General features: G+C 41.5%; 1 protein-coding gene across 4 annotated transcripts in view; it reads right to left on the reverse strand.

Moving 5' to 3' along the window:
- The window catches only part of MCUB (mitochondrial calcium uniporter dominant negative subunit beta), a gene marked incomplete at its 5' end in the record, with an annotated part of 53,033 nt that overhangs the window by 22,391 nt on the left and 6,736 nt on the right, over nucleotides 1-23,906 (reverse strand). Inside the window, one exon of one of the 4 annotated variants that reach the window (XM_080374066.1) lies at nucleotides 21,389-21,548. The exons of 2 other annotated variants lie outside the window; for them this stretch is intronic. Coding sequence is in view for 1 of the 2 variants with exons in the window: in XM_080374065.1 (XP_080230191.1) it covers nucleotides 8,173-8,253 (81 nt within the window). Of the gene's footprint in view, nucleotides 1-8,172; nucleotides 8,254-21,388; nucleotides 21,549-23,906 lie in introns of those variants that run through there. One more of the 4 variants, XM_080374065.1, reaches the window with a different exon arrangement.

A 23,906-nucleotide genomic window follows, 5' to 3' on the forward strand; every position in this document is an offset into this window, starting at 1 on the left:
TTAATGCTTTACTTCTTAGAGCAAGCAGTGGAAAATACAAACTTCTCATATTCAAAGGACCTGAGAACTGTTTAGTTCTTAATCTTAGAGTTTTTACACAGAATTAATAGAAAATTAAAGTTACTCCTTCCCTCTGTTATGTAAATGTGCATATGCAAACAGATTTCCTACCAGGAAAATATCAAGTTTTGATATTAAGAATTAAAGAATATCACATTTGGCTTATTTTTTAAAGCATTATGTATACACAGTTTGTACAGGAAAAAAACAGGGCAGGGTGGGGAAAGCCAATGGGTATTCTGACACATTGCATCCTATTTCTCTTGAAAACAGCAAAGAAATTCTTCCTTAAAGCACTAACACAAAGTGACAAACTACATTTTTGATACATCAACTAAACCATTTACTGGAAAGCTATTAACTGTAAAGTGATAGGAGCATATAAAATTGAATTCAAATTACAATGAGCCCTTAAAAATTATGGAACCTGTTTCTCCCTTTTATCAACTTTGATCTGAAGGACTATGTTGAGTACAGGTTGTATCAGCAGCTGCAAAAACTCCTTGCTCTGAAGGAATCTAAAGTGTCTTCACTGCACTTCTATCTTCATAAACTGATTGGCAAGGCAGCTCTGCGTTATATATCTCATTAACTAGAACTTTTGAATTTCCAAGTGACCTAGTATTTTCCAGGTGAAGTTTCTCAGTTCATCAGAGGCAATTCAAAGCCCTACTATGCCAACAGAAGGAGAGAGGAAAACACCCATCATTAACATCCCTCCTCAAGTTAGGGCTGTCATGCAGAGTTACGGATGACCTGGATTTTTCTTTTGTTTTGGTAGTGTGATTTCCTATAGGAACAAGACACATAATCACACCACATGTCTGTCTATCACAGTCAGTTTCCACTAAGATTTAAGATTATTTAATAACACAGCTACCAGTCACTCACAGCCAGAAACAGTTAACAAGCGCTCAAAGATCCAACAGCCTACATTCCCTCTACTAGGATGCATAAAACATTAGTGCATTAGCGATATTAATTTTAAATTAAATATGATTACAGAGAGGTTACTCAAAACTGACATCTAACATCTGCTCACCCCTGGCAGCAAGCTTGCCCCTCTGCACCACCAGAACAGCAGGGGAGCAATGCTGTTAAGAAGCAAAGGCGAACTGTTCCCCCTCAGCGTGTTTACCCAGTACCCTTCCAACAACTGATTTGTACGTAGAATAGTTTTAACACGTTATTCTGTGCATATGGACAAAAGCATCCCCAAACAAACAAAAAAATACTTTCCGCCCGTTTATCTCTAACAATGGAAAGACTGTCATCTGCCATAAAGGTCATCAGTAGCTCTACCCCCAGAGCGAGCACTTGAGCATGACAAATATCGCTGTTCAGAGCCTGTGGTCACCCACAGAGCCTGAAGGCTGGTAAGGTGAGAGAACTGTAGGCACCATCTTCAGACATGTTATTCAGTGCCTTTCTTGGGACAATTGAGTTACGAGGTATCGTCAGAAGTATGGAAAAGACAATCTACAGTGAGAATCCACTGTTCTGTAGGAAAATGGCTTTATAAACTGCGTAATGTATATGTAGGTACTTCATCTTTGATGCACTTTTCAGTCGTTTTTCCCACAGCCCTATTGCAAGCTCTTCCCAATCTAATCTGCCCTCAGCCAGGGACAGCACAGACTGTTCCAGGAGTCTATTATATTTTGTATTCAGTAAAGGTACCAATTTTAACATCCATAAAAGTGAAAGAACCATGCTGACATATTCCCTGCTGGTTTACAGTACAGCAATTTTCTTCCTGCTAGCAATGTACGCAGGTGAGCTGGAAGTCAGACCAGGCGGTAGTTCTTGTTCTGACTCACCGTACAGACTTGGCAAAGTCATTCACATCCAGATTTCCAGGTAGGGCACTAACCTCAAGCTGTTTCACACTTGAGGTGTTTAAACTTGGCATCAAGCACCCAAAAGTTACTACAGACTTCAACCTCAGTTACACTTGCCTTCCAACTGAGCACCCCAAATCTGTGTGCACATCATAAAATGCTGGGTTTTTTCAGTCTCTAAACTTCAGCATTACAGCTGAAATACAGCTGTAAGACTTTCAGCACACCACGAAGCCAACCATAACTTGCCCTAACTTACAACTCATGTTCACCTCCACAGGAGGGTTAGATTTAAAGGCACCTGTCTCATGGGTTTTGATCTAGCACAGAGAGAGTTGTAGCAATGAGACCTGGAGACTTCCATATGGACACTTACAAGGATTTGTAATACATTCATCACCTACAATGTTTGTTTCATTAGAGCATGTAGAGCTCATGGGATGAAGAGATTCAGTTGAAGGCATACATTTGTGCATCATGTTTTTGTATCAGTGAGACGTAACAGTGTAATAACCTCCTTAAAATTGTAGCAATGTCCTCTTCTAAAACCTTTTCTTTAATCTCAAAATGTGTGTACGTGGAAAAAATACTAACCTCAGTGTTACCCTCAGATATTTGAAGAACTTTCTCCAGAAAACAAAACCAATTGAATTTTGTACTACAGGTCATTACAGCTGTCCAGATTTACACCTCCATTAATAGATATCCTCACTGATAACATCCTGTATATTCAGCTTTGCAGGAAAGTATAACTGTTCTGCGTGTATGTGAGAATGTGTATGTAAAACAGGCAAGACAGCATTTCAGGGTTTTAATGAGAAGTAATCAGCTATGTTCAGGTTTTTGGTAATAATGCTATTCAAACTACATACTGATGTTCAAGATTTACTTTTTCAAAAGGATAAAGCAGATAATGTACTCAATACATGGCTAATGGCTAGTTATGGGGAAGAACTGCAGTATGCAAAACAATGAAAAGCCTAGTGATAAATGCCTATCACAAACAAAATGTTGGTGTCTTTAGAGAAGAAACCAGAAAGCAGTGGAGAAATTGCATCAGATCTCTCACTGAAACTGGAAATAACAACACTCCTTAACACCAAGGCAGCATTTCCTTTACTGCAGCGCTGGATGCACAGGGGGTCATTCCACCTAAGGCACATGTCATGTGTTACATTTAGGCAAGATTATGTACACCATACAGATGTTTATGCATTACATTTCTTGGAAGAGTCAAACATATTTTCATTTCCCAAGAACAGATGGTACTATGCTAACTAAGCATCACACATGTTCCTCACAGGTATCTAAGAAAACTTCTGGGGGTCTCAAACAACAGTCGACCCTCTGGTTACAGCTGACCGAGAACTGAAATTCAATTATCTTTCCCTGTATGGACTTGTCCTGACCACAGTTCAACTTGTTTTGGAAAATTTGGTTTCAGATCCGGCTTCACAAGAAGATCTTTTGTTTTAGTTCCTTCTTGGAATTATTGATTAACCTTCCCTTAACAATATAATGTTGCACAACTACTGTTTGATGGTAATTATCCATTATACTGAAACAAACAGTACACGGTGACAGATCCACTGGTACCTCTTACTGTGGCTCAGAGTGATAGAACACCACTAACAATATCTGAATTATTTCCCCTACGCATACACATTTAAAATGCCATGAATAAAACTTAATTTTTTAATTGCCATTGAAAGCTCAACAGCCAACAGGTACACAAATTCATTTGTTCAGGTAGTGCCCAAATAATGATATCCTATATATAAAAAAAATAAAGTTCATGTAAACAACCACACCAAAAAAAATCAATCTGTGTCTCTGAAGTAATAAAAAAATATTATAATCAAATATCTAATGTGATGAGCTAAACAACACATGAGGATAGCAGAAAATTCTGGTTGTTGTTAGTTTTTATCTTCCCAAGTTTTTATTAGAAAAATAATTGCATAAAAAGTGTCACAATACATTAGTACTGTTTATGTATTTCCAATATACATGCAGCCAAGACTGTAACCTTATTTAAACTGTGTTAATACTATTTCAGCTCGGGGACCTTACAAGCAAACAAAGCACAGAAAGGCAGGGACATTTATTTCCACAAAAACGTACTAGTTTGGGGGAGGCAGAACAGAGAAATGCATGAGTATTGCTGCACATCAGAAAGGAGCCAAGGAGATCCCAGCCAGCAGAACTAGTGCTCAAATCCCAGGTCTCTGCAGCACACACTGGGGAGTTAAGCTGTAGGGTCCAGGTCTTCCGCACAAGTAAATAACCTACTATTCTCACCAGAAAATACACCTCTGCCATCTACACACAAGCTTAGATTCCAGGGAGTTTTGTCAGTGCTGGCTGTCAAACAAGACAAACACCCTAAATTCTTGCTTTGTTTAGCCCTGTATATATTTCAACACAGAGTGTTTCCATACGTCACTGTTTGTTGAACCTTTATATCAGTAATTACGTGATATGCAAAGGAGAAGAGGAAGAACCTTAGGTTTTTGGTTTGCCTGGTTTGGGTTTGGGTTCTTTTTGCTATCCTGTTGGTATTAAAAATAGCTAGGCAATCAAAACAGCAACAGTACAGATCAGAAAATGTGTCCCAAGACATCAAGGTGAAGAGCTATTCCATTATTCTGTCTAGCCAAGGAGGTATTCCATACCATGGCATGTCATGCTTGGTATATAAACAGGGGGGGTTGGCCAGGGCTGCCGATCATTGCTGGGGGACCGGCTGGGCATCGGTCAGCGGGTGGTGAGCAGTTGTGTTGTGCATCACTTGTTTTCTTTTCTCCCTTCCCTTTGGATTTCATTCCTCTCCCATTCTCGTTCCTTTTAATTATAACTGTTATTGTTCTTCTTCTTATTATTCTTTTGTTTTATTTCAATTATTAAATTGAATTAATTCTTATCTCAACCCTGGAGTTTTACATTCCTTTCCAATTCTCCTCCCCACTCCTCTGGGTAAGGGGGGAGTGAATGTGTGGCTGTGTGGTACTTTATTACCGGCTGGGGTTAAACCAGGAAATGATGGTAAGCAGCTCTTCCCCAAAGCAGCCTCCCAGGTTTCCAAGGTGGTCTTTCAGTGCCTGCCACACCTGCAGAAAATCCTCACTTTCCTATAATTTGTGTTACCTCCACAATGTATCAAACCATATTGCCTTTTCCTTGGTGTTGATAAATAGTACATTACAGGATATTGTGGTTAAACTTTCTTTAACTCCTGGACATGTGGCATCCAGTTCTCAAAAACTAGCACAGTATTCACACCAACCAAGAATACAAATGCAGGCATTGAGATTGCTTTCACGGAGCTCCCAAAGGACTTTGCTAGTCTAACTAGTCTCTTACACCGTTATCAGCATGCTAAACAGATGCATATGGGAAGAGATCCATCATGTATCCCAGCAGTCACCCAAATCCACCTGACCCAAGCCATCAAAATAGTAACAAATAAGTTGACAAAAGGAAGAAAATAATCTAAATATAGAATTACAAAGATTTCCATTTCCCATCTGTTCTGTTTCTCCAGCACACGGCTGCAATGAGAAATAACAAGGACTGTCCTCCTCGCTGCCTGTAAGATTAAAAACAAGCAGAAAACCCTCTGGCTAGTGAATTCTTCTTCATTTCATAAAATCAACACTATTGTACCTCCGTGTAAAAAGAAACTGGAAGATAGGCTTGAACCCATGGTTTTAAGGGCACAGAACTGCCAGAAATGAGCCTTTGAAGCACACATACATGCTGAGACATCGCTCTTCCTCCCGTCCCAGCCACCCACCACCTGAGACCACGGAATCTCGAACCTCCTCTAGTAGTATTTCTTAGGATAGTTACTCACTTTTTCCACTCATAGCACTGTACCTATGCACCACGATCATAGCACACATTTGTAAGGAAGCAACGCTTCTGTAAGAGAGTTGTCTATCCTCCTTACCCTTAGAGCTCCTGAACCTGCTAGCTAATATCAACCCAGTCTTGAGAGATGGTAAAGGTCTCAAGGTTATAATGTTCTTGAATGTTGCATGGAAAAATTGGAGGCTAGATCAAAGAAAGAGATGTAAATTAATACCCCCAGGGAGGAAAAGGCAATGGCTCTCCCACTCCTAGAGGCAGGCATGCACACAGCCCCTGAATTACCAACCAGGGACCCACTGACACTTCTCACTCCCAGTCCAACGTGGCTAGTCCTCTGGGCAAGGACAAGGATGACCACAGGAATATTTGTCACATGTCTGCAGAAAAAGAGGCTCATTAGGTCTATGAGCCATCTAACTATGACAGCTTGCTCTATGCAACCTATAATCACATCACACTACAGGCTACCTGAATATAAACATCAAGAAAGGCTGTTACATCAGCTTTGCAACATACCTCAAATTTACACAGAATGGAGAGTTTCTACAAAGGCAACACTCATATTTCCTGCTACTCCAAAGCAATTCAGCCCAAAACAAAGCAGGTATTTCAGATAAAGCATGACAATCAACAACCTCTCCCATATTATTTTAAATAAGGAAAATCCCACTTTCTCATATTTCACAGAGTGAATCCAAAACACTTACAGGTTTAACAAAACATTCTGCAAAACCCTGTAGACAGAGGAGGGAAGGGGGTTGCTGTAGCTATAAAATGGCTTAGGTTTTCACAGTGTGTTGCAGACCTAAAGGTACCAAACTGAAGTGCATTAGCTATAAAGTTGTTTTTAGCAATGATGTTTGCATTTTCTGTTACTGTTTGTTTCTATGACGGAGGAGCTCAGCAGAGCAGACATGATTGGCATCACACCACCATGCTATAGCACCACACAGTCTTGCTGCTTTTCTCTCCACAACTCTTTATGTACCTTTATCTTGCATCCTGCGCCAGTGCCGCCATTCCTATGGTGACAACTCCCTCTGACTCTCAGTTTGCATTTTCATCATCCCTGAGATCTCACCTATATTTTGCTATTACTACCTCAGTTATACAGGTATTAGGTACAGTCTGCACTTTCTCTAAGAGTGTCTGAGATGGCAAATGCCTCCCTACCCCTGCAAATTAAGGTTTTACTATCTTTGTTCCTAGACTTAACATTTGACTATCAAGAGCAATCCAGGGTGGGCAGACCCTTCATAATAAGGATAAACAAGCCTTCTGCTGCAGCTCTGCAGGGCAGGAAGAACAGACTCCTGGGGGAGGAAATGAAAGGCTTCAAGGGATGCGTTGGGAGCACTGCTGTCAATCTCCAATACTTCTGCAACTCCCTCAGCTAGACTGGAGGTGCTTACAACCATTTCTTAGGCTGAGCATTCAGGAACTTCAGGACAACTTCACGATCATCTTAAGGAAATATAGAGTGCAGGTCACAGCAAAACGGTTTGTCCCAGCTTCACCACTACAACCAACTGATCAACCAGAATAGAAAACTCAGCTAACTGAAAACCAGCTAAGAAAGAGAGGAAAAACAACGAAAGGGTATAGAGTAGATAGAGGAGAGGCAGGAGAGATTTCAAGTTGATTCACTCTGTGATCTGAGTACAAAAGAACAGGCAGAAAAAAACATAACCAGGGAATAAGTGTTTTGGCCTAAATTAATCTTGAAGAAGTTGTCTACGGGAACCTGGGTATCTTGAACTGGATCAGAAAAAACCCTCAAAACAAACAAACTAAAAAAAAAACAAGTAGGAAGTCAGTTGTCCTCTGAATGGAAAAAAAACTTGTCTCCTAAAAGAGGAGTCATAAGAACTGCTGAATTTTGCTGCAGTGGTAACTATGCTGTATGTATGTATAATAATATATTATATTGAAAGCACTGACTTGTATCTGGAGCGGGGATGCATAAGAGCAATTTAGTTGTCACTAGAAGTGTAACAGCAAAGCTGTGGAACAGCAGCTCACCAGATGAGGGACTGAGATACCCACACAGCCCAGGCAGGCAGTGCAAGAAGGCCAGGGAATGGTGAGGTACGGAGCTTGTACTCCAGCCTCTGCTTCACCCTTCTTTGCCTGAAATCTTCCTCTGCCACTGATACTGCACATACCCTATAGAAGACACCCCCAGTAACAATTACCCTGCCTGGTGACCAGCTGAATAGCTACCAGTTCTCTAAACACTGAGGCCAAATATCAGACCAGCCCAAATGAAGGTTTGCAGACATGGATGTTGAGGGCTGGGACATGCACAAATACAGAAACTTGAGCCATGTCCCAGGGCAGCAAAGCCAACCACAATCTGCACGCCACAGGGAACACTGACTATGTGTTGCTTTCTCACCTGATGCATCTGCTTCCTCAGGAGCTGGGCTTTCTCCCTAGTGCCTCTGCCCTTTGCTTCTCTCATCTTTATGGTTTCCATTTGAAGCTACAGAAAAAAAGAGCAGTATGGAAAGAGCAGGCAAAGGAAATTAAAACTACTGCAATGGAAAAAGAAGGGCAGTCAGCAGCTATTTTTGAGGTGGAGACGGCATAGTGGCAGACAAAGACATAATATCCTTGTCCCTCCTGCAAAGAAGGGTAATGTTCTGTTCACAGCTTTGGCATATTTCTCTAAGTTGCCCTCTTTTTCAGTCTGCATTTGCTTTCGTAACACTTTCACTTGGATCCCAGATGAGACCATCTCCCCATTCCATTCTTATTATCCTTAGAGCAGAGCATGAAAGGAAGACCTTCCACATGGAGCCAAGCAATTCAGTACAATAGCTCCATTTCCGTTCTTTTTCTTCATTGAAAAGCAGAGCTGTGTTTAAGAAATCACAAGGGAAACAGATGACCTGAACTGCTGTGTTTCCACTTGCGGGTACTTAACCAACATACTATTAATATAACAGTCTCTTTTGAAAACTTTAAACCATTAACATTTAACCACTTGCCTGCAGACAATGTGGTCAGGCAGTTAAGCTGTATAAATTAATCCATCACTGTGTATTTTTTTTACAACACGTAGTAAGTCATTCATCGATTTCCTATTTCTTCTTTTGCAAGGAAAAAGAGTCAAAACCAACTAAAAACAGCAGCTAGATGACAAGTTTGGACATTTCAAAATCCTTACAAAAACACAAAGGAGAAAGAATTTTTATTTATGCATTTTTCAGAAATGATACAAAACACAAACGGTGCTGAATTTTCTGAAGTGAAACACTTCAGCCCGGAAGTGGCCTGCCACTTCTCTGACAGCTACTTCTTTATCATTATCAGGTGGGTTGCTTTGACAGCTTCACTTCCAAGCTGACTGTAAATCTGTGAATATTCACAGATGACTGAAGTGGAACAACTACTGACAACATCCACTGGCTTGGAGCATGAAGGTTTAGCCAGGCTCCAGTAGCCAATAACATCCCTGTATGAGTCAAAGTTCTGAAAACCTGTATTTACTTTGCACTGTGTAATTCACTGGGATTTTATAAAGTAATTGTTAACTATCTGACTAAATTAACAACGTGTTTCATGAGTTCAACCCTTCAAGGTACAGCTGCATTTAAACAGTAACAAAACAGCTCAAATCTAGAAAAGAACAAGAGCTTTCTGAAAATTAAACTGGTAACACCAAACATTTTTACAGGGCTGCAGCATTCCTAGGTCTCCAGGAGGTGCTGCTCTTTATGCCGGCCCATTACATTTAGTCCATGTTGCTGTTTAGTCCCTATCATGGAAAGAAAGTCACGCTCCTGTCTCACTAGAGCCGATGCCCGAGAAGGGGCTGCTCTGACAGGTCCTGCACGTTCAACCTGTGACGGTCAGGAGCTGACTGACACCTGCCAAGAAAGTAGAAGGGGATGCCCCAAGACAGCCCTCTGCAGCTCTTCGCTTCACATTTTCAGAAGGCCTCCACTTCAACAGCCTGACCCTACGTCGTAATCACAGGTGGTATCCTAAACAAGAAACAGAATGAACACTTGGCATCTTAATCCCTTCCAGTGTTTTATTTTCATCTGCTGGGTGTTCAGGCACAGAGAGTAAGGAGCACCTCAAATCAGAATGTAACAGCTGTCAGTATTCGCTGCTCAGCAACAAAGCAGTGAGCCTGCCAAAAGATTTTTTTTTAAAAAATTGCTCTGGAGAAGAGGGAAAGGTTGGAGGCAGGAAACATGTTCTTATCTTTTAGAGCACTTAACAGCTAATTTGATTGTAAGTCTCTTCTGCACACTATAATTGAGCATCTCTGTCTCTGATCCTCAGACATCTGCTGCAGGCAGGGAAGTACAATTACTTCTTTATCCAGACTGAAAAAACAACACAATTTAAGTGACTTGCCAAAGGTAACACAAAGGTTATGGTGGAGCAAAGAACAAAACCTGTGTATCAAAGTACCATGTCTGCATCACATTTCAAAGAGTGCTGTGTGATTTCCTGTTCTAGGAAAAAAAACCTCCCAAGATAAACATCACATTTTAAACTATTCACCTACAACTTCTTAATTTTGTATGTGTAATGTCTAAATCCTACTTTTCTTGGTAAGTGCATATTTCCATTGATTCAACTGTTTTTTGGTCAGAGGACCCTGGTTTCCTTGGGGCGCTGTCCCATCTGTTGCCTGTATTTTGGGGCCATAGCAGATGAGGTGTCAAGAAGAAAGAACCACACTGAAACCAAGAACTGATCCCCAACCCTACAAATGACCATCATGGTCCAGACAAGAGTCCAGTTTGCTCAACGTTCCCCCACCCAACTGTGGGTGGGCAAATCCCTTAGGGATGCCCTGGAAGGAAAGAGAACAGCACAAGAATGTTTTCATTCCTTTCCATAGCACATTTTACGTGTCTTCTCTTTGAAAGAGCAGAATACAAGTGCATTTAATGTGGGTTTCACAAGGTATGGCAGCTCGACGTCCTTGTCACACTATGATTCTGCTTTGTCTCACAACTATCACGGCAAAGATCACATGTATTAAAGACACTCAGCAATTTGGTTTTAGGAGATCCAATTTCATAGCCTTCAGCTATTTTGCTAAATGTAGAAAACAGCTGCAACAAGTGCAGCACACAGCAGCTGTACAGCAGCCAACTCTGCTTTGGACTCTGTCCCATTTCAGGTAGACTTCTCATGCCTGCATACTTCAGTGACCGTAATGTAGCAGAAAATGCAACTTGGTACATTCTCAAAGAAGAATCCCAAGGAAGAGCAGCAAAAGTCTAAGAAGGAGTCCCTGGCAAAGAAGGAGGACTTGCTACTCCTTCAGCCTGACCATCAGATGGAGAGGCAGGTCTGAGAAAGTCTCTCTTTATCTGTTCACTCAGCTCCTGCTCAGATTTTGGCTGACACGCAGCCCACCCCAAGGCCTGATGTATGCTGGCAGCAGCGCCATCAGGCCAAAGCGAGAGCAATGCACTGGCAGGACACAATGGGCAGGAAGGGCTAAAGGTCATTAGTCAGTGGTTATCACCTGCAGCCATAATCCCTGCATTTCAATCTGGCATTTTTTTCAGAATCCACTAACCTATGGAAATGGTATAGACCCAACTTCTTCAGCTTACCCAAAAAGCTTTTGAATCAGATGCAGCAGCAGCCGGAGTGCTGAGGCTCTCGTGCTTTCCAGTGTGACACAGGGACACCTGCGCTGTGCGGGAGCAGGGAAGATGAGCACTCTCACCCTCAGCAAGGTAACTGCTTTGCTGACAGGTGCAGTTTATGAATCAGAGAACCTGGGAGTCAGAACCCTCGTGAATCCAGTGACAAATTAGTGGATTCACATGTTAGGCTGTACAAAAGGGATTAAGCTCATTTGACATATTTGTTTTCTTTCGTAATGAGTTCATTAAATAAACTTTAACATACAGAGTACATTGTCCTGTAAATTTGAAAGATCCAAAAAGACTGTGACACTTTCCTCCCCTCATCCTGATATTCAAGGATGAGAAGAGAGTGAGGAGTTTGTCAGGTTTATAAATCAGCATTTGTCTGTAGGACCCAAGACAGCACGGGTTAACTCTTGTTGCATTGCGTGTCCTTCACGCTAGATTTAAATAACGCTGACAGCTAACATTACTAACGACACGATGAAGCCAGGCTCAATACATACATCTATCACCCTAAAAGGATGGGATTATTCTTACTGCATATTCATTAGATTTCTGTCTAGCACAGCTCTGTGTAATGAATTCCTCCCTCTCCCAAAGGAGGGTATTTAAGAGCTCAGACCATTTCACTCTCAGGAAGTCATGCAAAGGATACTCGAAGTTTCCATTTCAGCCTTATCCCTGACTATACACATAGTTCTTTCTTCTGTGCTTGCACCACTCATGCTTGTTAGATTTATGAACCCCTGTAGTCACTGCTTAGTGAAGTTATGCATATTTAATTCTTAAATTTTTCCTCATAAATGAATCTCTACAGTTTCTACCCATTTACGCGGCTTCTGAGTTCCCTTCAACGATCAATATCTTTATGGTAATATAGTATTTCAGGTACTGTCATACCAGTGGTCTCATCCTCTTGTTCCCTGAAACAATTCCTCCCACACATGCAACACAAAATTACACTAGTCTTTCCTACACCCTAGTGTATTCACATGGTTTCCTCATCATTAAAACCTTTTTTCAGGAGTGCCAAAATTCAGCGGGTTTCCTCCCAGGTAGATGGAGAGAAGCACAACAAAGGTATTATATTTACTCTTCTCCTTTTGTCTAGCAATTTTCTGTCTAGCACCGAGATAGTGTCTATCACTATCTCTTGAAGCAAAACTTCAAGTTTGCTTTAGTAAAACAAAAATTGCAAAGTAAGTACTATGTCAATCCTCTTAAAGCTTATCACTTTTACGTTGCTCTTCAGATGCCTTTGAGATTCCCTCTCAACCTCTATGCCACTGGATTTCACTGGGGCACAAGAGCAAATTTACAGTTATTAATCTCTGGTATCAACTGGTTCTACTTTTTCAGTACCAGTGAGACAGCAAGGCCTGGAAGAAGTACACCAGCCACTTCAGAACTTCACCTTGTATTCTGCATGTGTGAACGCAGTCTCTGTTCAGCAGCAGCAAGTGCAGGGTGATGTTGGCAGCTGTGTTAAGACACAGCAGGCATTGCCATACTGCCGCTGCTCTGCCCCTTCCGTGTAACACAGATTCTGGGCCTCTGCAGGAGCATGAAGGATTTTAGTCCAGAGGGAAAAAACAGGGTGAACATGAAGGGGGCTGTGAAAGAGGCCAACACCAAATCAAGCTGCAGACCTCATGACCATGCCTGCAAAAGTGATTTATGGTAAGGAGAGAAACCTTGCACAATCACTGCACCCACTGATACAACACTAACATGAATTACCACAGAGACTGCAGGCTTGAAAACTCCTTCCTTTACAAACAGCAGGCTAAAGAGGGGTAAGACTGGCTACTGAACTTGCAGCTGACAAAAAGCAAAATACAACCCCATCAAACCACTAAATTCATGTCCATTTGAACAGCCACCCTATTACAGCCAGCACCCAACCTGACACTTGCAGGAGAGAACTCCAAGGCAGAATACTCCCTTTCGTTGTGCTACACCAACGCTACAGCTCAGGAAGAAACTTTGTTTTCCAGTGACTCTCAACAATATACTCAATATATTCTAGTTTCTTTTTTTAAAAGGAACCAGACATTAGTTGTCCTTGTTCAAGAAGCAGGACCCTTTGCAGTCATTTTCCAGAGAACTATGATCTATGCATGGGTTATTACCTTATTATACTGATAGCTTTAGAAAAATGAGACACTAAGAGCAGTCTGCTTCTGGTAAATATTTAACTATTAGAATCATGCCAACATACTTCTCAGCTTGACTCTCCTTAACTTTACTTCAGCATCATGCTTTCATCTTTCCCTATGGTCTGAAGCTGACAGCGTATCAAACTTAGCAATGTAAGCATACTCCTCCTCTGCAATGTGAATGGATCCTACTAATAGATTACAACAGCATTTAATATGAGATGAACTTCAGTCAATCCTCTTATTTGTTCAGATAAGGAACCATCTGAACGTTTGTTCTACACTTGTTGCTTTATGACCTTCTGCTTCACCGATGAGAAAAACTTGCTCTTTTCTCAACTAATAGCAGAGGAGGAGAATGATTCTTAATCTCTAAAATTATTTGGAGGAGACAGAGGGGTGGCATTTCACAACTATGGATCAACTGTTCTTTACCTGGGTATAGGTTGAGGTGGGGAAGAGCAGATGTGGAAAAAACTGTCATCCAATTCCAGGCCCCAGCAACTACAGGGAAAGGTCAGTAGCAAGAGTGGAGCAGCCCCAATTTACTGCATCCTTCTGAGGATGCAAGATGAGTCCAGACAGAGTGGGTGTTCCAGACAGAGTGGGTGCCCACAGCTCCACAAGAACTTAGAGCACCTAGGCATCTCTTTCACTGGGAGTTTGAAGGAGATAACGGCTGGAGTTAAAACTATCACTTCTCCCTCTTCTCTTCCTCTTTCCTCATGTCTTGAGCCCATTAAAACCATACTTACAGTATCCAGTACGTTTGGATCTCCCTAAGAAAAAGAGCCACCTGCATCCTCTAATGCTCTGCTCCTCCTGTCAGCATACAAAACTGGAAGGGGATCACTGGAGCAGCTTGCCGAAAAAAACAGGCACTACCTAAAAATCCCAAGAGCTGGAATTACAGGGTCCCAATCTGTAAAGCTATTTCCTAAGAAAATCAACTACATTCATATTGATTAAAATGCTACAAAGGCATCAGATCCAAAGGGCCAATCTGAAGTGCAGTTCTGGACACATCTGTGAGTCTAAGCATCACTGCAATTTCTTTGTATGTCTTTTAAGTGCCACTGCAAAGATAGGGCAAAGCAGCTTTCATTCATATCTCTGATTTGCAGCAAAACACTCTGGTTAGCCTGTTTTCAGCAGAAGAAATGTTTTTTTTAAATGAAAATGTAAACCATCACTTATTTCTGTAACTCCAGCTCAACTATCACCAGCACCATTACAAGATCAATGCCAGGACTGCACTCCCAAATATACCTTCAGATCCACAGCAAGCAGCAGATCTCATTATTACACTAGCTGTTTCACTTCTGTATTCCGCTAAAAAATACTGAGCTCTGCAGGCATTTTATTCGAATGAGTTACATTTACTTCAGCATTAGTAGCAATGAAACAGACAATTATGTTGCATTTGGCAGTGGGTGATAAAAAACAGCTTCCAGTCTGGCCTCTGTCCTTCTACAAAGGAAAAATCAGCATCCCCTAGTGCTGGTGCAAAAAGATGTGCTATGGTTAATTCTGAAGACCATGCTGGCAGGCTGGCACTAGGCTGGCATCCCAGCGTGTTCAGTCATCTGTTCCCTGCTCCCGACTCCAACAGAGCTCTACACTGAACAGGAACTGGAGTCACTGCCTCACTTAGAGGCAAGATACCACCAATTAACTGACTGGCATCATTTCGCTTCTTTGAGAGACAGCACCTCTGGCTTCCACTGAGTACCTACTGGCATGCTTAACCTCTGCTTTAGCAAAGAAAAAGACAATCTGACATGTTATTCTTGACAAGCTGCTCACCTTGATTCACAGCATCACTGGATGTGATCAGTGTCCAGCTGGCTCAATACTGGATTTAGCCCTTGTCTCAGTACAGTTAAGATCTTAAAGATGGAGTTATATATTTTAAAAATGTTTTCATGGTAGCTCTGCTAAGACATTGTCCACATTACAAAGAGCTTATTGATACAGCTATCTTCATGAAATACCTCAAAAAAGACACAGAATATATATCTACAGAAGTCCTTTAGCTACTATTACTGGCTCTGAAGTGCCTAACAGGAAAAAAAAAATCCACTCAACTTTTCTTCCCCAGTAATTATCAAAGCTATCAGCCACAATACAGAAAATGATCAATCAATAGTAATATCTAGTGGCAATTACACAGCTAGATATTGAGACCTCCCTGTATGCTTATGAGAGCACCACTCCTCATATTCTTTCATATTTCTTAAGTACCCTTATTCTAAATTAGATGTGTATGTGTATTAAATACAGTATGCTATTCTAAGTATTTCAAGTTTAGCACTTTCAAAGTAAACAGAAAACAGCTGACTAGTAACTGCTGGTAAGTTAAACTCAAAAACTGTGCTTATTAATATTATGTCACCTGTTTGTCAAAGTGTCCACAAAAAAGATTTATAGTATAGTCATATGAGCAAAGCCTCTCAGTATAGAAACATCTCATAGATGCAAAACAGGTAAATAATTACACTGATTCTTTTTCCTTCAAAGATCTTAAACTAGGATTAACACCAGTTCCTCGGCTTTCACTGACTCTAGGACTCTGGCTGGAAAAATCCCTGTTCATTACAGGTTTCAAAAGTCAAATTCCTCCCACAAAATTCAAGCAGTCTGTAAATTCTACTAGCAAAACAGTATCTGCTCAAGCTACTTTGTGTTAAATTATGCTAGTACAGATTAACTGACTCTTTTGTTACGTAGCAGAGGCTGAACACTAAAATTTATAAAGTGTTTTTAGTTTTTGAATGAGACCAAAAAATGCTTTGACAGAAAATACCTGAAACGTTATCAAGGCAATAATCAGACTTCCTTTGTTTGGAAAATCAATTTGATGCTGAAGCCCATTCCCTTCTGAAACAACACCGTTCACATTCAGTCAAGTCAATCTTTAACTTAGGTCAATACTGATGACCAAGTTAAAAAAACAAATTAAAAAAGTCCAAACCCAGACAGCAAAACATAACCATCAGCTACTCAGAGACATGCACATGCTCCAAACCCTTGTGCTGTTTTTTTTCCCAGATCTTCTATAATTGCTTGTCTACAACATAAGAATCTCAGTTTCTATAAAAGAATGTATTATCCTCTTGACTATGAAAGAGCTTGAAAAAACCCCACTATTCAAACTAATCTCAAAGGCTCAAATCCCAATGGAAGGCAAGTACACAGAACCATAATATTTTGTTTAGAAAATAAGTGCTTAATGCTTCTGAAAAATTAAGACATTAAAAAAAATACACATACACAAAATATTCAAGGACTGCTTGCTGTCCAGTCACTAAAGTGGACACGAAGGACGTTCATGGCTTGAAATACAGCGGAGAAAAAAAAGTCTTCTACATCCTATAACCTACTTAGGTTAGGGATTTTTTTTGTCTTGTGTTACCTAACAAATTTGCAATTCAGACAGAAAGCTGTGTCCTGAAGCAAGAGCCTGAAACAAGCTCTAGCACCACTGCTCTCTTCCTAACCTGGTGAGAAGGTGCATGTTAGATGCGCACCACACGATACAGAATGGATTTTCGGTCCAGGTGCACGAACACACCGAGCAACTACACGCTGCTTCCAGGATCCCAGCTAGTCTCTCCATATGGACAGTGTTTTCTGGATATAGCAGCCCACTCAGAATGAGCCACAGTGGAAAAGCATAATCATGCCCACAGAGCCCAATCTGCATCCAAGACCATCTGCAATACAAAATGCAGATACACAGGACTATCAGCTCACCATCCTCCTTACCGAAACGGAGAAAATGGGATCAGCCATGCTCTCAGACTGACTGCTGCTTTGTTGTGAGGAAGCCAGACAGTGGGAGTTGAGCTGAGTTCCCCACAAATACATGGTAAAAAGATTCTTGCAAATCTTTCTCACATTATAAAGCTTGCGTCTTCTTGAGAATACTGCAGTTTGGAGAAGCTGCTGTAGCCTATAAAAACCACCTTTAGGACTCAGTAATACTGAGTTTTCCTGGAGTGCAAAACAGTGTCTGAATTTTTTCAGTGACAGCTTATTAAAAGTCCAGCAAATCAGAAAAAATACCTGATTAACAACAAGTGAGCAACAGAGACTCACAACCATGCTTGCAACATGTCATCCTGGAAGAAAGTACATGGGAAAATACAGTCACAATCTCGTTGACACCACCATACTTTCCTGCAATATGCTTTTCCTGTGTGCCAGTTCCATGAGTGAGGATTTGATATGTATTAATAAACATACTGAAAAACCTCTTCTCTCACTTGTTCTGTGGCTAGGTAGAGTATAAAGAGACCGATCACTCTCTGTAGGTTGTTTCCCTCGTATCTTTATTTTCTTTCACTCTCAGAATAAGATGGCTCAAGTTCAGTTAAAAACCTACCATCTGCCGTATTTACCTGTTGCAGCTGAAGTCTCTCAAGCAACTTGTAAACTCAAATTTAAACAGAGGCATTAATTAGCACTATAAAAACTGTAACTTAAACCAAAAAGGGATAGCCTGAATAGTTCTGCACTGATGAGGGGATATAAACACCACATGGTGCATGTTAGGTCAGGCAAAGCATGCTACAACGAACCAGCAACAATGCAGACAAATTCTCTACTAAATATTGATAGTTCAGGCTAAATATGAGGGTCCATCAATTATGTGCTTTTACCATTGACTTTGAATGAATGTTGTTCAGCATTTCCCTCCCTCTGAATATGTACTGTATTCTCCTGAACTCAAGACACTGGATTTTTCTGCCTTCATCAATGAGGGTGACAGGGACACAGCATGAAAGCAGGGAACAAAACCAAACAAGCTCCTCCATCTACAGCTTCCCCCCTGAAGCGGATCCCCTGAGAATGCTGAAAAACACATCAGGACCCTGAGAAAGCAGCACTGTAGCAGTGTGACCCTCGCCACCCTGCAGGTAGGTCTTCAGGCTGCACCACAATGTGACCTTTTGAGTGAAAGAGCAGCAGCTAGAGAGAGAGAGGGCCAGATGCATTGGGCTGGGCTCTGTGTGGTGTCAGCAACACCGAGATAAACTTGGGGTTTTTTAATTTTAAATGACACACACAAGTCAATTTCTAGCAGCGGCAAGGGAGCCCCTCTGACACCAACAAACACCCAACATAAACAGAATGTGCAACCTGCCATCCCAGTTTTGAGTTTGGCTACAAATGGAATTAAAAAGCAGGAGAAAAGATCGCTCTCCTGTCAGCTCCAGGCCTAGGAGTAGCTGCTGGCTGACTATTCTTTATGATGGCCACTACCTATGCAGCTTTGCATCGCTTGTGCATGTGCGGCATTTCAAATTTGTGTCATGGAAATACATAATTTTTCTCTTGCTTGCAGGTAAGATTAGCCTGTGCCACAGCAGCATGCACTGACCTGTGAACCAGCACATTGCTGCTGGCTGCTTCTAGTGGATCTCGCTGGTCTGACTGTTGCCACCATGGTGCCGTGTATCTTTCTGAAAGCTGTAGCCCCCTGAGTTGTGGGATTACACTACAGGCTGCCCTGCCATTGCAGAGCCTCATCCAAAATCTAGAAACTATTAAGAACACCACAAAAGCCAACAGCAGTATGTAAGGGTTTAAATTCTAAATATTATACAGAATTCAAAATTTGTAGCCACATATGAATAATCAACACCAGCATTTTTGTTTAAGCCTGTTAGTAACTCTTGATAGCATCTACCTTACTATGTAGTTTTATGCAGTTACTTCTTGCATTAGTTATGAATATTCATAACTTGCACAAAAGCTTTTGTAATATCTCAAGAAAGCTATTAACTACTGATAGTTAATGCCAAGTAAGACAAGTTTTGCTATAATTGTTGGCAGTAGAGTACATGGGTGCAAGATCTTACGTTGGCAGTAGAGTACATGGGTGCAAGATCTTACTTCCCAACAACCCAAAACTGTATTTATATTTGAACGCCAATGAGATTACAGCTTTCATCTGTAAGGCTCAAGGGAATCCGCAAAGGCAGTTACATCCCTGTTCATGAGAAGAGTAACATGGCCATAGCAGAAGGAAAGGTAACCAACTCACAAGGAAGCAAGTTACAGTATGTGCAGCATTATGAAATGCTGAAGCACCACTATGATGGTTTGCCCAGAATACAGTCATATCAGGGTCTGATCTGTAGCAAAATATACTCACTTTACACTTCCAATGCCATGAAGAATAGCTTGGGATCAGTACTGCAAGGAGCACGCATGGTTTAACAGCTACGATTCAGGTTTAGGGCCTGGGCTATTTGATGTCTCTTTAAATTACTCCAGCTCAGTCAGATATCCAGTGTGTTTACAGCCACAGGGCACTGCATGACCAAGCCTGAAACTTCAGCCTTCAAACTGTGATCTTCTAAGCATGCCTGATTTTATCAGACCAGAAAGACTACAAACACCAAGTATACACCTTTGGGTTCTGATTAAAGCACAGAGACATAAATATTAACAATGGTTTCATACCCTATAGCATGTCAAACTCTATGGCTTCAGACAAATAATGTTATTTAAAATTACTACAGTAAAGAATACTGGAGAATGCTCTCACAATCAACAGATTAAAATTACAAAAAAGTGGTAGAAAAGTCAGTGTAGAAATTTCAGTGTCTGCACATTAAATTGGAACTAGCTCCGACTCTGCAAAAAATAGTGTTACCTGCCTTACAAGAAACTGCTTTTGACTGAATGCCACTGCAGCTAGCTGAGAAACTGTAACAGTCAGAACTGACTGCAAAAGATACTGCTGTGGTGCCAATGACTGGGAATACATTCTCGCAGGAATCCTGTCTCAAGATTTTTAATAGACTCTCCTTGGTTTAAACGAGTTGCAACTTAGCCTGCAGCAGGTCATCTCCCCAGTCAACTGAGGGCAAAGACCCCAGGAATGTCCCCATTCTGCACCTTCAGCCTCTCTGTGTTGCACCTTTAGCAAGGCTTACACTTTGGGATACTACAGGAAACACATTATGGCTTCAAAAGCTTTTCCAAACCAACAAGCACACTGCCAAAAAATGTGCCACAAACACAAGTAACATGGTGCCAAAATAATTCAGGCCTCATTTAAAAGCTGTCTTCAGGAAGGCACTAGTAAGAATCCAGGATATCACCAGCAGCACATAAAATTAAAATGGAATGTGTAAACCAAAGGCAAAGTCCCATCTAACACAGACACAGTGTTGGGCTGAATCATGGCATCTGGTTACTGAACACAAAAGCTCCTCACAAAAGGACTCCAAGGACTTAATTCAGTTTTCCTGTTTAAACACAGTTCGGGGCTATCCAGCAGTCAAATCAAAGCAGAGGAAGGCAGAAGAGGCAGGCTCACCCTTTCACCTCTGGCAGCAGAAAAAACGAGATTGCTCAAGATCAGTAACTGCTGTGTCTCCATTCCCTCCCTCCCTCCCCAAATTCAAGGGACTTCCTGCCTTCAGTTAAAAATACCAGCATGAGTAGTGCTCTGAAAAAACAGCATTATTTACAGAGCTGGGGAATTCATGAGCTCAGTGTAAACTTTAAAAAACGTTGCTGTCTTTTAAGAAGCTGGTGACTTGTTAACAACTTTCTGCTAGTTTTGTCCGGAATTTCAAAATTCTGAAAAGCTGCAGGGAAAGGGGGAGGTGGGGAAAGGGCTGGTAAATCCACTGAGAAGCTAAGACAAACTCCTAACCTTGCCATTTCACAGGCATCTGTTCCACTTAAAACACGAAGATATGCAAATCAGATACACAGCTTTTATGATATAGTTGTGAAAGATGACTGCCTTTAAGTTTCTACTATTTTATCTGTGTTAGCAGCACCAAGTACTTACCTGAGCCACTGATCAAGATCCTTGACTTCCAACGCTCAGCTGATTCAGAATTGCCAGCCTTGGGTACAGTATTCAGGACAAGATGACCATTAATATAAATATTGTGTGAGACGCCGAAGTTATTACAGATGTATTTCTTCCACTGGGCTTGCATTTTTGTTTCAGTTCACTGTTTGCAAACACTTCTTTCAGCTTCCTTCCTTGCCTAGGGCAAAGCAGAGACAGGATCTGCAGAAAAGGAAGCTGAACTACTTTATGGTTATGCAGCAGGTTTGCCATCTTCTCAAATACTTTTAGGCAGCTTAATCCATCTTAATTTATTGCAGTTAACTTAAAACTTGATTATTTGCTAGCACATTTATTCAACTGCATACCCCAGGCTAGCCAAACTCTCTGCCCCACCTGAATCATCACTTGAGCATCCAGCCTCTATCTAGCTGAGCCTGGCGATCAGCCCACCCCTACAGCAAACCTCCCTCTGCCCCGTCACCGCAGCCCTGAGGCACCCCAGCTGCAAACCCACGTTTGTGGTTTGTGCTACCGTGCTCCCTGGACCAGGAACCCTGTCATGACTGTGTCTCACATGAGGGACTCCAGCCTAGCGGGTCGGAGGAGGAGCAGCTGGGGCCACCGAGGTCCCCCGAGTAAATGCTGCCGTGCCTCAGGCGCCTGGCACCTTTGTACTTCTGTTTACTACAAACACGTAAAGGTAAAGGATGTGTTTTATTTAAGAAGTCTTGTTCCACAGACAGCATAATGGGATATGTTCACAGCTGTGCTGTCACTGGCAGAGAGAGGCTGGTTCTAAAAGCAAGTACAGAAGATAAATAAGAAACGGTTTGTGTGAGAAGGTACAGATAAGGTCAGGCCCTAGGAAAAAATAAACCTCAAACAAAACCGTAGGAACACTGTCCTGTGAACAGCATGGCATAAGCGCTGCAGGTAAAACAGCCAGCTGCACTGTACGTGGAGAGCGCTCATCTCTTCCCACCACGGCACTGACCAAAGTGATACCCTCATGATACATTCAGTTCAATTTGCCAGGAAGAAGACCAATGTAATCTTTCCTCCACTCTGGCAAGCATGCAAGACATTTAAAGATGCTTTTGTGATCTCTAAATCAACTTTGTGGTCTCTTACTACACTTTTAAGTACCAATGGGGAGACACTAGGAAAATGAAATCACTGCCTGCTTTGCAGATAAACAAAACATTTCTTAAAAGAAGGTAATTTCTTTCTCTCCAACTGACTAGAATGCAAAGACTGAAGTAATTTTGATCTAAAATGATCAGACGGCAAATGTGAAGATAACTGCTTCAAAATTGTTTATCTGAAGTTAAAAAAAGGAAATTATATCTTGCCTGTGTATAATGTACTCAATTTTTCTGTCCTTTTGAAGATGCACCACCTGTGCTCATCACGATAAATGCAGCTTTTAAAGGTATAAATTTCCCATTTTCACAGTAAACATCTTTTTTCCATTTCAGTCTGAGTAAGTACTGAATGTTTCCTCACCGATAAGGGGAGGTTGTGCTTGCCAATCCTCATCACACAAGCCCAAAGCTATTTGTTTATCCACACACTGAGGGCTGACACCAGACACTTCTGTACCGAGCAGCAGGCCACTCACCCTGGCCAGACCCCCCTGCACGAAGAATTAATTTATGAACTACAAAATCTGCCATCTTGAGTAGGCAGGCAGCCAACCAATGTTCATTTTTAACTTCTATTCCTTTCTTCAGCTGTTGTGTTATAGTAAATAGAGTCATTCTAACATGAGGGACTCATTTTACTAGGGATGGACCTGACCTTCACAGTCTAGATCCGCACTTTCCCAACATTTGGGGATCATGGACTTTGGGTCAAGCATTCCCCTTAAGCCATCTAGCCTCACACCATCACACCACAGATTCCTCACGTGCTGTATCAGTTACAAATGGGTGTGCAGCAGTACTTTTATAGACCAAGGCACTCTCCACATATCGCAGGAATTAAAGAGCAGCCTGCCTGGCAAACACAAAGTATATTTGGGACAGTGAGTAAGAATACCTGCACTGGATGCGATTTCAATATGATCCAGGACTCATGCGGCAGCCGAGGATGGAAAAAGTCAGAGAACAACTTGCAGACCTGAAAACTGTCATCCTCCCAGCCTCCCCATGGAAGTTGACAGAAGAAATAGCTTAATTTTTTGTTGGGCTCCTCAGATTAGCCTGGGATACCAGAAAGGACACAGTGGGCAGCCAGAGGAGTGGCAGAAGTGACCTTACAAAAAGCCACCTCTTCCCCATACAAACCTAATCACTAAGTTATTATATATATTGCATATATATTATGACAGCCAGACAGGACAAGGCAACACAGAAAACCTGTCTCTTCCGTTCATCTTTCCGGAAAAGAGCAAAAGAGACGAGAAACCAAACCAGAGCAAAAGCTGGTGTTACATGTCCTTAGGAGGCACTTAATTAACATCATATTTTAACAAGGCCCAGAAGTGAAACACCTTTGGGCTCAGAAG

Source organism: Falco punctatus (assembly GCF_963210335.1).
Source record: "Falco punctatus genome assembly, chromosome: 1".
Lineage (NCBI taxonomy): Eukaryota > Metazoa > Chordata > Aves > Falconiformes > Falconidae > Falco > Falco punctatus.